At 43.2% G+C, this 15,360-nt stretch overlaps 1 protein-coding gene across 1 annotated transcript; it reads left to right on the plus strand.

The window, feature by feature from the left end:
- The first annotated feature begins 958 nt into the window (after positions 1-958).
- arhgap35b (Rho GTPase activating protein 35b) lies at positions 959-13,477 on the plus strand. Its single transcript, XM_034605937.1, has 7 exons — positions 959-1,752; positions 4,406-8,319; positions 8,653-8,794; positions 9,512-9,589; positions 9,776-9,907; positions 10,528-10,633; positions 10,769-13,477. Exons 2-7 carry the CDS (start codon positions 4,597-4,599, stop codon positions 11,178-11,180), a joined length of 4,593 nt encoding a protein of 1,530 aa, XP_034461828.1. The 5' UTR covers positions 959-1,752; positions 4,406-4,596; the 3' UTR covers positions 11,181-13,477.
- The last annotated feature ends 1,883 nt before the right edge of the window (positions 13,478-15,360 follow it).

Raw genomic sequence — 15,360 nt, forward strand, 5'->3', positions numbered from 1 at the left:
GCTGAGTGGTAGAACATATACAGACAGACCATACTATTCATGGCTGCCTCCACTATAATTCACTGTATAGATGTTTTAAAATACACTCCCTATAACAGATATTCCTTTATTTGCTTTGGGCCTTTCTCAACTCAAGGCCCCTGTGTATACTGTGTAGTCTCGTTTTCCTCTGTCTGTTTATTCACTTATATGACTCAAACTGTTTCTCTTTGTGACATGTTGTATAGCAGTTTGTTGTAATTTAAGCATTTTCCTTATTCAAAATGACTTCTTTTGCAATTTCCTTCAGGCCAATGACTACAATAAGTAACGTGTTTGTTTTTTAAATACAGTTTATGGTTTTTTGTCTACTAAAATTGATGCTAAGTAGCAATTAAGCCCTGTTTTTGAGACTTTATCTCTGAACTAAGACAAATTGGATGAAAATAGTTCATGCCAATGGGAAGCTAGCTTGCTAACATTTCTGATCAGCAATATAATTTCATGCTAACTGCTAATTATACAAAGCAACGTTCAAATCTTACGTATCTTTTGCATGCTTTTGAAACAATGTATTTAATTTATTAGTTATTACTCTTTTCTGGCTTTACCAATATTAGTTTTAGATAAAATTAATTAGCAAGTAGCTAAAAGATAGACAGTAGCCTGACTCGATGTCAAGCTAGCGCTGCAGCCTGGTATTAATGATCTGTATTTTAGGTTGTTTTAACCAAAGAAATACATTGTTATCCTGAAACATGATCTCTTATAGCATTAGCTGTGATTTTGAATGAGATTGTACCTTAAAAAACACAAAGTTTACCTGGAGGTTTGGTATCATTGACACAAGATGTCAGCTAGGGAAGTACCCAGGAATATTGAACTGCCTCTGATGCTACTGGTATAGTTATTCAGTGTGATTACAAATATTTCATCCCAGCAGTAGCAAGAAGTGTGGTGGTGAAGTACAGAGTAGCTGCAGAGTAACAGAATACTGTGGGAGTAACGAGCAGCAGTAGCAGGGAGCCGCTGCAGTTGAGTGAAGGCGCCGCTGGGTGAGTCCCTCTCTCCGCTGCCTCTGTCTCCACTGCTGCCTTTTCCCAAAGAAAAGAAGAGAGCAGAGAACTAGGTCCGGGGAGGAGGATTATCGCCATTATCGGAAACCTGGCAGAAAACACCACTTTCACACACGCGATCTGCTCCGCGAGCCCGACCGGGACACGAGCGGATCCGTGTCGCAGCAGAAGCCGACTTTCAGACAGAAGCAGCGCGGACATTGCAACGAACTCGGCGTTGTGTTGTGTGCGCGGCGGCCCCGGCCCAGCAGCAGCATTATGTAGGCACAACAATGGACAGAATAATTATCGGAAAAGCAACGTGGTGAACCGAGGAGAAGACGACTGAAGGGGGCTTCTCTTCCTTTTTTTTTTTTTTTTCTATTACCACACGCCTTGATTTTCTCATGAAGGACAAACCAACTATTTGCAGAAGCTACATCGGATTGTTCTATTATCCGGGACATTTGGTTGCTCCGTGTTTAATTGCAGCGAGGCAGTGCAGCTGAATAAAAGCCGAATCCGCACACGAGCCGATTGATATTTTCAACCCCCCCCAAGAAAAGCAGCACAATCGCTGTGGTTGCGGTAGTGTCGGTGCTGTCGGCGGATCGGGAAGGTGCGTTTCTGCGGCTGACTGTCCGTGCACATCAGGCGGCGAGGGCTGCGGCAAGGGCTGGCCTGACAGATGCAGGGGGAGAAAGGGAGAACGCCGATGGTATGTACCCGACACGCTCTCCTCTTCTTTATGGGCGGTTTCCCTTGTTGTGGAGACTTGTGCACCCGCAGTCAACCTGGGTCGATACATCCCCGTCCTAACATCGTGTGTCGGCCGGGGAGGAGACGGGCTATTTCTCTCCCCCCCTCGATCTGGGGCTCTGATTTCATTATGTAGATCGCGGGGCCTGGCGTGGTCAGCCCCCTGGAGCCCACGTTCTCCGTTAATCCCTTTTTTTTTTTTTTTTTTGGTTGCGACATGTAACCTCGCACAAATGTGTGTCTGAGTAAGCGGGCTGTGTAAAGGAGCCCCCTCGGAGTTAGACGCCGGTTGAGCCGTGTAGTGATGCCGCTGCAGATGGGGTCAGTGCGGTTGTTTTTAATGTAAGAACTTGTCTGGTCATGTTGGATGTCAGGGCCCGGATCTGCTCAGCTGAGGTGCCGGCTGCTGCCGCTCAGCCTGTCAGAGCCCTACGTGTTTCTCATGGGCGATCACTTCACGTGACAGCCTCTACTTTAATATCTAAATATGTGTTTTTGTGATTGTTTAGTCATTCATCGTTACATCTTGATGTGGTCTGTGTCATTAATATCCCCCATAATTCAACAGAACACAAATAATGCTATCAAACAACACCTGGAAATGAGGACAAAGAAGTAAACTATAAAACGATTTATATCATTTTTAGTAGAAGTACTTTGCTATATTATGACCACATTTGAGTTTGGACAACCTGTATAGTTAGAAAAGACTTCCTTCCCTCAAACGACAACGGCAGCAAAGTATTTAAACTCCATTGACCGTGTTTGATGTCACTATTATAATCAGAACAGGCTTGATTGGCCAAGTATGTGTACACCTACAATGAATTTGACTCCAGTTTGACATAGTTCTGCATAGTTTATCACACAGTCCATCTTATGGTGGAAATCTCTTAATTGCAGCTTTGTTGAAAAGCTCAGTTTCTCCATAACATGTATACTCTTCATGGTTTCAATAGTCCTGTGCCATGGCCGTAACCTTTATTTCCTGTTATGGTCTTCGTACTTGCAATAAAAAATTATTTTAAACAAATATTTTGCACAGTTTGAGTCACATATGCAAGTAAATGGGTAAGACATAGCACATTGAACTCAATTGGGATCAAATACACTTTAAATGATCTTGTGCACACTCTGTCAAAAGGGATGACTCGGTGTTAGTTAAACGTGTCATTTCCCCTTTTTTCTTATGATGTTTGACTCTAGTGCGTCACATCAGGGAAATTCAGGTTGGCCATTTTCTCAAGGATTTGTTATAGATCAATATTGTGTAGAACTGCATCAGTGCTATAATAATGGAGAATCAATGCTACAGTATATTGAGTATTAAGTGTTGTTGAGGTTGAGCAGATGCAGTAGCCTTTGTCATAGACTGCACGTGTCTGACTCGGTTAGTTTACTTCATTCATTCACTGTTTTGTCACTGGAAATGGGGCTGATGGCTCTTCTTCCATTTATAAGGAAAAGGGGTTATGATGTGATGAGTAGAAACATGGAGAGTGAGGTGGTCATTTTTATGGCCGTCATTCCGCTCACTGATCAGCTGACATTGTCATTTAAAGAGCACCACTCCCCACATGTTTTTTTCCATGGTTTGATGCAGTCATTCGGATCCTGGTTTGATGTTACAGGAACTAATCTTAAGGCAGAGATGAAATAATACCGATGTAAATTATTTAAAAATATCATATTTAATTGGAAGATTGTTTACGCTGAAAAACCAGGAAGTTCATTGGTGTAGCTTCTCACATGTGAACATCTAGTTCCCTGAAATAATACATTGAATATCCTTCAGTTTTGTTTTTCAGACAAAGAAGCAATATGAGAATGTCATAGGCCTTTTTGATATTTTCAATAAAATTATCTGACAAAATACTCGACATATAAATTCAACAATGTAAATAATAGTTACAGCCCTGGAGTAGTAAATAAATCTGCCGGACAACTTAATGGAATTTTCAAAAATCTGCTTCCTCATTTGAAATGCAGTTTATTGTATTTTGGACATTACTTTTACCACTGAAATATATGGCCTCTGTCAGGGGATATTGTGACTGGTTGTCATTACTGGCCCTGTGACACTGTCTCTACTATGATTTTGGTTGTTGCTTGATATGTTGTGCTTGATCAAATGTTGGTGTGTACAGTTATAATAATAAAACAGTGATTTCATACATATCACAGTTAATTACTTTTGACATATGATCAGGCTTGATACATCATCATGACCTAAGCCATGGACAGTAAAGTGCCTCATAACCAGCTGAACTCAGAATTAAAGAGCCAGCACTGTTTACTTTTTACTGGTTATCCTGGCCTTCACCACTGAGAAGGTCAGTTCCTTCAGTAGACTGTCGTATACAAAGGACACAAGCACAAAATGTATCTCAGTGTGGTCTCATATTACTTTATTGTTAGAGATCACTCATTTATTATTATGCTAATAAAACTTCACTAATCCATTATCACATAAAGAAGCATGCTTTATTAATAATATGCCCATTGGTGGTTTGACAGATTTTCAATTTTCCCTATTTCAAAAATATATTTTTGTTAATACATAATTTTTGCTCAGTTTGTCTGATTTCTTGTCTTTCTTTTTTTCTTGACAGGATCTGAGTCATATAAGGAATGAATAAAGAACCTTCTGCTCATATTACTGCACTGCTATTTATTAAAACTGAAGCCCACCAGAAGAAAGTGAAATCTGATCACCCCTGTGGATCAACAACTTTATGGACAAACATTCAAGTGAACTCCTTTACACAGTGCCTGTTTATGGCAGGATGAGCATCAGCAGACGATGATGGCGAAAAAGCAAGATGTCCGACCGCCCATTTACAACCTCATGGTTGTGGGTTTGTCCGGAACAGAGAAAGAGAAGGGGCAATGTGGGGTTGGAAAGTCCTGTTTGTGTAATAGGTTTGTGCGACCTAGCGCTGATGACTTCTACTTGGACCACACATCAGTGTTGAGCACCAGTGACTTTGGGGGTCGAGTGGTTAATAATGATCACTTTCTGTTTTGGGGGGAGGTGTCACGGGTTCTGGAAGAGGGGCCTGAGTGCAGGATGCATGTTGTGGAGCAAACTGAATTCATTGATGACCAGACATTTCAGCCACACCGTAGCACTGCAATGCAGCCCTATATCAAACGGGCAGCCGCAACCAAGCTGGCTTCAGCAGAGAAGCTCATGTACTTCTGTACAGATCAGCTTGGTCTGGAGCAAGACTTTGAGCAAAAGCAAATGCCTGAGGGAAAGCTGCAGGTGGATGGCTTCCTGCTTTGTGTTGATGTCAGCCGGGGCATGAACCGCAACTTTGATGACCAGCTGAAATTCGTCACAAATCTGTATGTTCAGCTTAGCAAGACGAAGAAGCCCATTGTGCTGGTCCTCACCAAGTGTGACGAAGGAGTTGAACGCTACATCAAAGATGCACATACCTTTGGTATCACAAAAAAGAGTCTACCAGTAGTTGAGACATCTGCACGGTCAAATATAAATGTGGACCTCGCCTTCCTCACCCTGGTTCAACTTCTTGATAAAGGCAGAGGCAAGCCCAAGATAATTCCCTATTTTGAAGCCCTAAAGCTCCAGAGTCAGCAGATAGCTTCTGCCAAGGATCGTTATGAATGGCTCATCAACCGTATAGTTAAGAATCACAATGAAACCTGGTTAAACACCAGTCGACGCATGAACACCTCCCCAGAGTACAAAGAATACGTCTTCTTGGAGGGAACGGCTAAGTGCAAGAAGCTTTTTCAACAGCATGTTTACCGTCTGAAGCAGGAACATATTGAGAGACGTCGCAAAATTTACCTTAGCACTCTTCCCTTAGCACTTAGTTCTTTGGTGCCTGATCTGGATGAGATAGATCAGCTGAGCTGGTCTGGGGTACAGAAGGTTCTAGAGTCCAAGCAGCACTTTGCCCACTGGTTTGTGGTTTTGGAGGACTCACCATGGGAGGATACATCACACATTGATAACATGGACGATGAGCGAATCCCCTCGGATCTACTGGAGACGGGTGAAGCAGAGGACATATTTAATGCCCACCTGGAGCATCTGCGTAATGAGTGCAAGAGAGCAGAGATGAGGCTGGAGTTCAAACAGAAGTTGGCCTCCTCTCCCTTTGTCACGCCTGGTAAACCATGGGAGGAGGCACGTAGCTTTATCATGAATGAAGACTTTTACCAGTGGCTTGAGGAGCCGGAGTACTTGGACCTGTACAACCGCCATCAGAAGGAGATCATTGATCGTGCAAAAGAAGACTTTCAGGAGCTTTTGCTGGAGTACTCTGAGCTTTTTTATGAACTTGAGGTAGATGCCAAGCCAAGCAAGGAGAAGATGGGAGCAATTCAGGAGGTTTTGGGGGAGGAACAGAGGTTCAAGGCACTGCAAAAGCTTCCAGCTGAAAGAGATGCTCTGGTACTGAAGCATATCCACTTTGTCTATCACCCTACCAAGGAGACCTGCCCTAGCAGTCCAAACTGCGGAGACTCTAAGATTGAACATCTCTTAGTTTCTCGTTTCCCAACATGTTATCCCTTTTTTGATGTGAAAGCTCATGCTTTTGGAGACACCAAGGCTGACAGAATTAACCTGGTCATCCTCGGAAAGGATGGACTGGCCAGAGAATTTGCCAATGAGATTAGAGCTCTCTGCACAAATGATGACTGGTATGTGCTTGATGGGAAGATGTACGAGCTGATGCTGCGGCCTATTGAGGGAAATGTACGTCTTCCTGTAAACTCCTTCCACACGCCCACTTTCACACCTCACGGATGTTTGTGTCTGTACAACTCAAAAGAGTCCCTCTCTTACGTGGTGGAAAGCCTTGAGCGAATTAGGGAATCAACTCTAGGTCGAAGGGATAGCCAGCTGGCAAAGCTGCAAACGTCTCTGCTTTTAGTCACTAAAAGAGGCGTAGGATCATACGTGGATATAGGTGGAGAAACTGCCTTAAATCTAATAACACAAGGACAACAGTTTGCCAGGAGACTGCAGTGTAGCTTTTTAGACCCTGCCTCCCCTGGTGTGGGCTATGGCCATAATGTCAATGAGACTCAAATCAACCAGGTTCTGAGGAGCCTTCTGGATCTTAGGAGAAGCTCATCCTTTAGTAGCAGCTCCCCACCGCTCCTCCCAGAGCCTCAAAGTCTCCGAGACTCTCCTCATCAGCCAGCCCCGGAGGCAGACCTTCGTGTTGTCATGTGTTTAATGTGTGGAGATTCCTATGACATTGAGCAGCTCCTGTCCCCTTTTCTCATGCACCAGCACTGCAGGCCAATGTCTAATTGTGGAACCTCTGTATTGCTGGAGCAAACAGTTGGTGGACACAAGCTGGCCATAGAGCTGTCTCTGCTCTCTTACCACGCCTCCTTCACTTTGCGGAAGAGCAGGTTAGTACACGGCTACATTGCAGTGTACTCGGTCTCTCGAAAAGCCTCCTTGGAGACTCTGTGTGCATTCTTATGTGAAGTTCAAGACATCATCCCAGTTCAGCTATTGGCTGTGGGAGATAGCAAAGCAGAGCTCACTGACAGTGACTACGCCGGTGAACAGATGATGCAGGGAGAGGAGCTCGCCCATGAGATCGAGGGTCGCTTTAATAGTTTGGTTTGTGGCTCTGGGGGCGTAGTGGGTGGCCTGCACAGAATAGAAATGTTCCATTCTTTTCTGATGGAGGTGGTAGAGAAACGCAACATTGTGGAGGCCACACACATGTACGATAATGTAGCTGAAGCATGCACCAATGAAAATGTGTACTCTCCACGCTGCAGTTCTCCCAGTCCTGTCACCATGTTCCTAGATTCAGAGGATGACGTTGAGCCATCTCCACCATACTATGATGGCACGCTCACTTCTCATAGTGGAGGCTTCAACCTGCCTGACTTGGATTCCAGTGACATCTCTGTCATCTCTGATATCAGAGACTTTGAGAACAAACTCAACAACAAAGTACCCCCCCAAGTTAGAGTCAAACCGGGTGTCACTTTTGACTTCCGCAAGGTCAGCCGTAACCCATATATCGATACACTCGGACATCGTCGCTCCCTGCCCTCTGCTGTTACCTGGGTTCCCGGTGGAGACGTGGGCTATGATCCCTCAGACTACGCCGAACCCATGGATGCGGTTTCAAAACCCCGTCCGAGCAATGATGAGATCATCTACTCAGTGCCACACGACAGCACACAAGGCAAAATCATCACCATCCGCAACTCCAACAGGATGCACTCGAATGGAAATGGCTCAGACAGCGAAGCAGACAGCAGCTCTCTGGAGCGGAGGAGGAAGTTTTCCGCAATAGGGGTGAAGCCCCGTCTTTACCGCGACCGATCCAAACGGCTCGGCAAATTCAGCAGCTTCCGGACAAGCTTCATAGGCAGTGATGATGAGATTGGAGCTCTCCCAAAGTCCAAGGAAGATGACTTTGGGACCCTGAAAGGAGAAAGTCTGGTTAGCGAGGAGAGTGAGGACCCAAAAAAGAGGAACATTCTGAAGAGCCTGCGACGTACGGCCAAGGTGTGTTTATCATTTTTCATTTTCTTGTCCATAATCTCAAACAGAAGTCGTTAATTAATTTTCCAAAGACTTTGTCCTAATGAGAGATTAGAGTAATTGCTATAGGTTTAATAGCAGAGGTCAGCATAAAGCAAATTGAGGTCAGTGTTGAGTAAGGATGTTTAAGAGAGGATCAAGATATTAAGCTTGTGACTACATTGAAGGAACCCCTGATTTTCTGTTGAAGAAGAACATCACATTTAATTAGAGGCCAGTGAGCCTTCCACTTGGCATCAACATATTTATTTATCCATGTTCGAAATGGTCAGAGTCTTCTGTCTTACTTTTCCACAGAAAACAAGAACAAAGCCCCGACAAGCTGTTCCCAAGCCCCCAGAGAGCGTTTACTTTGGGATCCCTCTCGTAAATGTGGTATCCCCAGACAGACCGATTCCACTCTTCATCGAGAAGTGTGTCCGCTTCATTGAGACAACAGGTAAACAAAAATTCTTTCACTTTACATGTGCTGCATTGTGATTCAAAATGTGCAAAAGTTTTATTCTGAGATACTAACATACTGTGGTCATTTATTAGTTTTTACCTCTTGCTTTAACATATTTATTGTTTGATTTCCTAAACCTGCTCATGACCATAATTATAGTAATGTGAATTTAATACAGTGGTTAGACAGGCGAGATCCACATTAATGCATTTTAGGTTTAAAATTGGATTATAAAATTAAAACAATCTCAGTCCATACAAACACACCTGAAAAGGTACATCATGAAACCATTCACATTCACATGTGCTGGTGTAAACAGGAAGCTGACTGTCTATTTGCACTTGGTTACTTTGTTGAAAAAAATACTATAAATGAGAAACAGCCCTGACAACAAGTAAGAGAAGGAATTTCTTAATAGCAACGCTTATCATTAGACTCAATCAGGAAGCGAATGCTGATCGTAGTTTTCAAACTAAAAGGGACCAGCAGCGTTTCCAAACTTCACAAATGTGATGCGTTTTAAAACGGAAATGTGTGAGTGAGGATGTAGCTTCAGTTCAAGTTCTCCTCCAGCATCTGTATTGTCATGTCTGTTTGCAGTTGGGCTAATGAAGGGTTTGTGCTTTGCTTGTTTCCCACTCTGCCCAACCCCCTCCCCTCCCCTCCGCACGTCTCCCCCCTTTCCTCCGCTGCACTGGGTTTTTTCCTCAGGCTTGAATACCGAGGGTTTGTATCGTGTAAGCGGCAACAAGTCAGAGATGGAAAGCATGCAGAGGCAGTATGAACAGGGTGAGTTGCTCATCAGATTTGTTTCAACCAGCTGTTTGACGTGTAATTATGGGGCTGCCTCATCAAAACAAAAAAACGCTTACCAAAGCAAAGTGACACACCACCAATTGTTCCGTCCTGATGACATCTACGACTGATGGGCTCATTGTGTCTGATCCCTTTAACGCTCTCATTCTCCTCGTACAGACCACGGATTAGACCTGGTGGAGAAAGACTTCTCCATAAACACTGTGGCTGGAGGCCTCAAAAGCTTCTTCTCTGAGCTGCCTGAGCCCCTGGTGCCTTCTGCTCTGCAGGTGGACCTACTGGATGCTTTCAGTAAGCAAACACTGCTGGGCTGGGAGGGTCACTACTAGAACATAAAAAGATTGTTTCTTTAGGAAGGACGAGGGTAGGGGAGGTTTTGGCAGACCTGCTCTGCTCAGTTTAAGGCAGTGGAGGAGGAAGTATTGAAACATTTAATTTTGAGTAAAAGTACCACATTAACTCCTCTACTTGAGTTAAAGTAGGTAAGTGCTTGCTTTGAAATATATAAAAGTACTTCAAGAGTGTAGGCTATACGTAGGTTTTTTTTTTTTAAACGAGGATAAACTCGCTAAAAAGGAAAGTCACTCCTTTAAAAAAATACAATATGAACATGTAATGCAGTGCTTTTTAAAAATGAAGTGGAGTAGAAAGTACAGATATGTGCTGATTATATGTAGTCGAGTAAAAGTGAAAAGTACACAAAAACAAATCTACTTACGTAAAGTACAGATATATGAACCAGTACAATAACCAAAGTAAATGTGCTACAGTACATCCTACCACTCGGTTTAGGTGTTTCAGCGTTGAGAGGAATAATATCCATGATAGTGGAGCAAGACATTTTACAGTCAAATTACTGTCTGTAATGATGAGGGCTGAGATTTAATGGTAACTTGTCTCCGTGTGTCCAGGACTAAGTGACAGAGAACAGAGGCTATATACGATGAAGGATGTCCTGAGGAGGTTCCCCAGAGAGAATTATGAAGTCTTCAGATATGTCATGAGCCACTTACACAAGTAAGTTCCCTGTCTGCTGTTTTAATCAACTTCATGGGTTTGTTGGTCTTCTGTTGTAGACACCCCCACCAGTGTCTCTGCACCGTGTGATGAGAATGAATAAGTTTGAGTCTGATTGTGTGTTTGTTGTCCCAGGGTGAGCCAGTTGCACAGGCTGAACTTGATGACCAGTGAAAACTTGTCCATCTGCTTCTGGCCCACTCTCATGAGGCCAGACTTCTCCACAATGGACGCCCTGACTGCCACACGCACCTACCAGACAATCATCGAGAGCTTCATCCACCAGTGTGCATTCTTCTTTTACAACCAGCCCCTCATCGACTCCCCCACCGGCCTGGCAGGCCTCCCCGCCTCACCCACCACCACCCTCAGTGGGAGCTCTGCCTACTCGGGTTACCGCTCCTCGCCGCCCCACACCACCACACACTTCAGCCCCCTGCAGCAGTCCCCACCCACCACCCCCCAGTCTCCCCTGCAGTCCCTGCTCCCTCCCCTCCACCAACACCCCCACTCCCACCACTCCCCCGCCGAACAAGAGACACTGTGAGAGACAATGAAACCACGTGTGCCCATGATGATGCTGGACCTTATCACTAACACGCACTAAGAGAAAAAAAAAAAAAAAGTGCACTTGCACACTACATTTCTGATCATGGACAACTTAGGTTATGAAGAGCGGCGATAGTAAAGTGTCTGAGAAGCTTCTCCAACCTGCCATTTGTGTCCATACCCGTGTGCATCAGGGCCAGCCGCCATTAGCAGTGACTCTCCCTCTGCCCTCCGAGTCCCTCAGAGCCTGGAATTTGACATTAGGGCAGAAGTGGAGGACAGAGGTCACTGTCACAGCAAGCCTCTCTTCTGTCAACAGCCACCACTTATCCTACACTACCAAGAAATAGAAACCTCTATGCCAAGCTGGAAGGATGATTTGTGTCCACCATGTTTTTATCTGTGTATAACTGTTTTAGTTTTTTTTTCCTCATGAAAGTACTGCCACTGGATTTATAGACTGTTCCTCTGTAGGTCCTTTAGGCAGCAGTGTGCCCCAATTAGCAGAGGTTCCTCTGTCTGCCTTTGGGGCTTCTCTCATTGAATCTACCTGAGGGGGCAGCATGGGGAGGGAAGGGAAGGGGTAGGTACACATCCAGGGATGCACTTTAATGATCACTGTTGATTTTCCCCTCTAAAGGGTTTATTTTTTTGGTTGACATACTGTTTTCTTGTGTGTTTTTAATTTCACAGCTCAAACAGCCATACCCATTGCTTCTACAGAGCTCTGGCAGATCAAACTTTGTTTACATCAAACTTGTTTTTGTATCCACAAACTTATCTGAAGCACTTTTTGATAGTGTAGTGTTACATTTGATGAACTGCCACATTGATTATTTGTCAATATTGTTTGTTCAGTGGTTGAGCGTGGCATCAGTGCAGGCTTGTGCAACAAGATCCTTTTGTAAAAACTTGCGTTCTTAAAGTGGATCCAGAGGTCCCATTCTAGGTTGATGGGAAATCTGGATCTGCTTCTCCTCCTCGTTCATCCAGCCATGTGAAAGATAGTTGTTTTTTTTTTGTTTTTTTTTAGAGTTTGTCCTCTTTCTAGCTGTTAGTTGATCAGAGTGGATGTTTAGGGAAGTTTGGTTTAATTAGACCACTATCATATCAGACATCAACAGTCAAGTGAAGGAGAAATCTTTGAAATTTTGAATGTGTAACCTAGTCCTACCATAACACGACTCTACATTGCCACCTGGTGTCCATGGAAACCAAACGCTTGAAACATGATAGGTTGCTGGATGTGTTGCTATGGCTGTCCACCAAACCCAGCTCTTTGTATTCATCTAATATTAAGGACCTTTAACTCGGAAGGTTTAGTATTCTCAACGCACTGTTTCCGCTAGTCCTGCTTTACAATACAATGACCAGTAGACGTTAAATATTTGTGAACAAGACGCGTTCAGGAAGCACCGCCGGCCGTTTACCTGCTCTAGTGAATTGGTTTTGTGCTGACACGTTCTCATGGAAAAAAAAAAGCAGCACATTTTAAGAGGTAGCACTGTCAATGGAGACCTGATGAATATAAACATTACACTTATTGAGAGGAAGCACCGTCTTTTGAACAGGATTGAGTAAAAGCTTGAACACCAGACACACACGTTCCCGATGATTGTGGCTCTGTTATGGATCTTGGTTGCAGAATGAACTAATGACCAGATTAGTTTGATCATTGGCTGCTTGAGATCATCACTTCTGGTACTTTTGGAAATCGCGATGCTGTTGGAAGTCAGTCAGTCATTTTATATGTTTATCAGACTAAACTGAGGGCTTTTCTCAAGCTGCCTCAGATCTGTTAGCTGTAACATTACGACTGGCCCCGAGCTAACCAAGCGGCTGTCCCACGATAACACGATTCTTCGGGAGTATATTACCGGCAAATCTGCCGCTCGACAAGCAAAAAGTGAGTGCATACTACTCTATAATGGTTGTTTATTTGTATGTTGGGGAACGCCACCCTTTAGTCAATGGTAGAAAACATTTCTAGTGTGTATTTCAATGATTGAAAGTCCATTTTTACCATTTTTGTGGATGGTTCAAGGCCACTTAAGTTTAGTGCATGATTTAAAAACACACCGAGGGAGACGGATGAAAGCCTCTTCCTGTTTTAAAAACATGAAATCAGTACAAGAATGAAACTAAAAACTGAAGTGAAATAGCTGAAACGTGAAAGTTTATGAACTGTACACCAAGAGCAAACCATGGAATTTGTCTGACTGAGAATAGTGTTTGAAGATGAAGGCCTTATGTGAACTGTATAATAGTTAATAAATTAAATCTTGTAAAACTGTCCTCCGCTTCCCTGTGGTGCATGAGTTTGTCTTTCATTGATTCTTTTACAGTTTGAGAGGTACCTCCGACCATTACTGACACAATATGTGAACTTTAAATTTGAAACCTAAATGCTTCCACCAAGGAGGTTATGTTTTTATGTTTGAAAACTGGGTTATCCCACAGATATACACATCACCACGAAACTAGGTGGAAGGATGTGGTGTGGGTTGAGAAAGAACCCATTAAATGTTGAAGTGGATCCAGAATTTGTGTTTTCACTTCCTTCAAAATTTTGCATTTATACACATTTTCATTGATTTCTCAGAATAATTCATGGATCTTGATGACATTTTTTACTGGAACTGATCTGGTCAATTTAAATGTGGTTTCATAAGGGGACTGTTGGACCTTGATGGAAGTATGGGCTCTCCTCAGTGCCATTCTAGTTTTTAAAATGTATTTTCTGATGAATAATTTCAAGCTTTTATTACAATTGTCAAAACTGTGGGACCTAGGGAATTATATCAATCTTATCATTTTGTTGGTTAAAATACCAGCACTGTGGAGGGGAGGCAGTTGTTTTTATTAAAGTTCACTGTACTGCCATTAGACAAGTTGTAAGCATCGGCATTTTTCACTGCGCAATAGTGGAGTGAGGTTTAAACTATATTTCCTGACTCACCAGCTGGTGAACAAATACAGCAAAGCATGAATATAGCAGTTTTGAAATGTAACGTGTGCAGCGTATTCACTCCACAAATAATCCAATTGAAAGATGAATCTATGTAAATCTATCCATCCCTCTGATAAATAAGGTAATTCTACACAATAAACAATGAAATGAAAGAGCTGTGCTGTAGTAACTGGAAGCTGTAGTATGTTGCATGCACAGGTGCAGGGGACTCTGAAAAGCATCAATTATTCACAACAAATCCGTCACGAGCCACTGCTCTCTTTTGGTGGAATAATTCCCTTACAGTATCTGTTCACCTAGTGGGGAGAGGGTCACACAGCATAATGATATGGTGCCATCTTGTGGTTGCATGCATGTAGAGCTATGACAGCGGGAGAGTGGATTGTCATGTATCTCATGTCATGTTTTAATAACTTTATACTTGGTCCACTCTCTTCACACCTCGGATTTCAGATTGAACCTCTCTAAAGACTCATCGGATAAAGGAAGGGCCCAGACTCCCAGGGGTAACAAAAAAAAGCCACAGGTTCACTCTACTCTGTTTCTGTCAACTGTTTTTTTGAGGGGGACTAATGTTGGGACTCCTGTTGGTGAAGCATGGTGTGGAAGAGGGAGCAGACACAAGAGCTACCTCCAGTGACATGTTGACGGACAGGCTGGGCGCCATTACATCCATTACATTGCAAACATATACGTTTCAGGAGTGCCTGAGAAATTCACCTCCAATTTACTTTTTTATTGCCGCCAAGGAGGTTATGTTTTCATCTACATCTACTTATATTGTGCAAGAAACTACAGGGCAGATGACCACAAACTTTGTGAAAGGATGCAGTATGGATCAGGGAAGAACCCATTACATTTTGGTGCAGATCCACATCAGGGGGCGGATCCATTCACTTTCTTTAACATTGTGAGATAAGATGTTTGTTTTTTATTGTTGCCATTTTCACAAATGTTCGATGGATATTGATGAAAAAAACAGGCCCATTTAGGGAACTGATTGGTTGAATCTAAGGGGACTTGTTGGGCATTGGTGTATGTCTCTACTGTCATGTGTCATTCTAGTTCTGTCTACATTTGACTAATCACAGATTTGTTATTTTATATCAACACCACTAAAGCAGAACGTTGGCTCCACCATCTTGTTGCCTTGTTGAGGTCCCTTAGGTCAAAATTTTGTTTCTATATATTGAATTTGTCTATTGTC

This window comes from Hippoglossus hippoglossus, chromosome 14 (assembly GCF_009819705.1).
Source record: "Hippoglossus hippoglossus isolate fHipHip1 chromosome 14, fHipHip1.pri, whole genome shotgun sequence".
NCBI lineage: Eukaryota > Metazoa > Chordata > Actinopteri > Pleuronectiformes > Pleuronectidae > Hippoglossus > Hippoglossus hippoglossus.

Coding starts and splice junctions, on each gene's coding strand:
- arhgap35b (XM_034605937.1), top strand. CDS start 4,597: ATGATGGCGAAAAAGCAAGATGTCCGACCGCCCATTTACAACCTCATG. Junction 8,795..9,511: donor CCGCTTCATTGAGACAACAG/GTAAACAAAAAT, acceptor TTTTTTCCTCAG/GCTTGAATACCGAGGGTTTG. Junction 9,908..10,527: donor GGACCTACTGGATGCTTTCA/GTAAGCAAACAC, acceptor CCGTGTGTCCAG/GACTAAGTGACAGAGAACAG.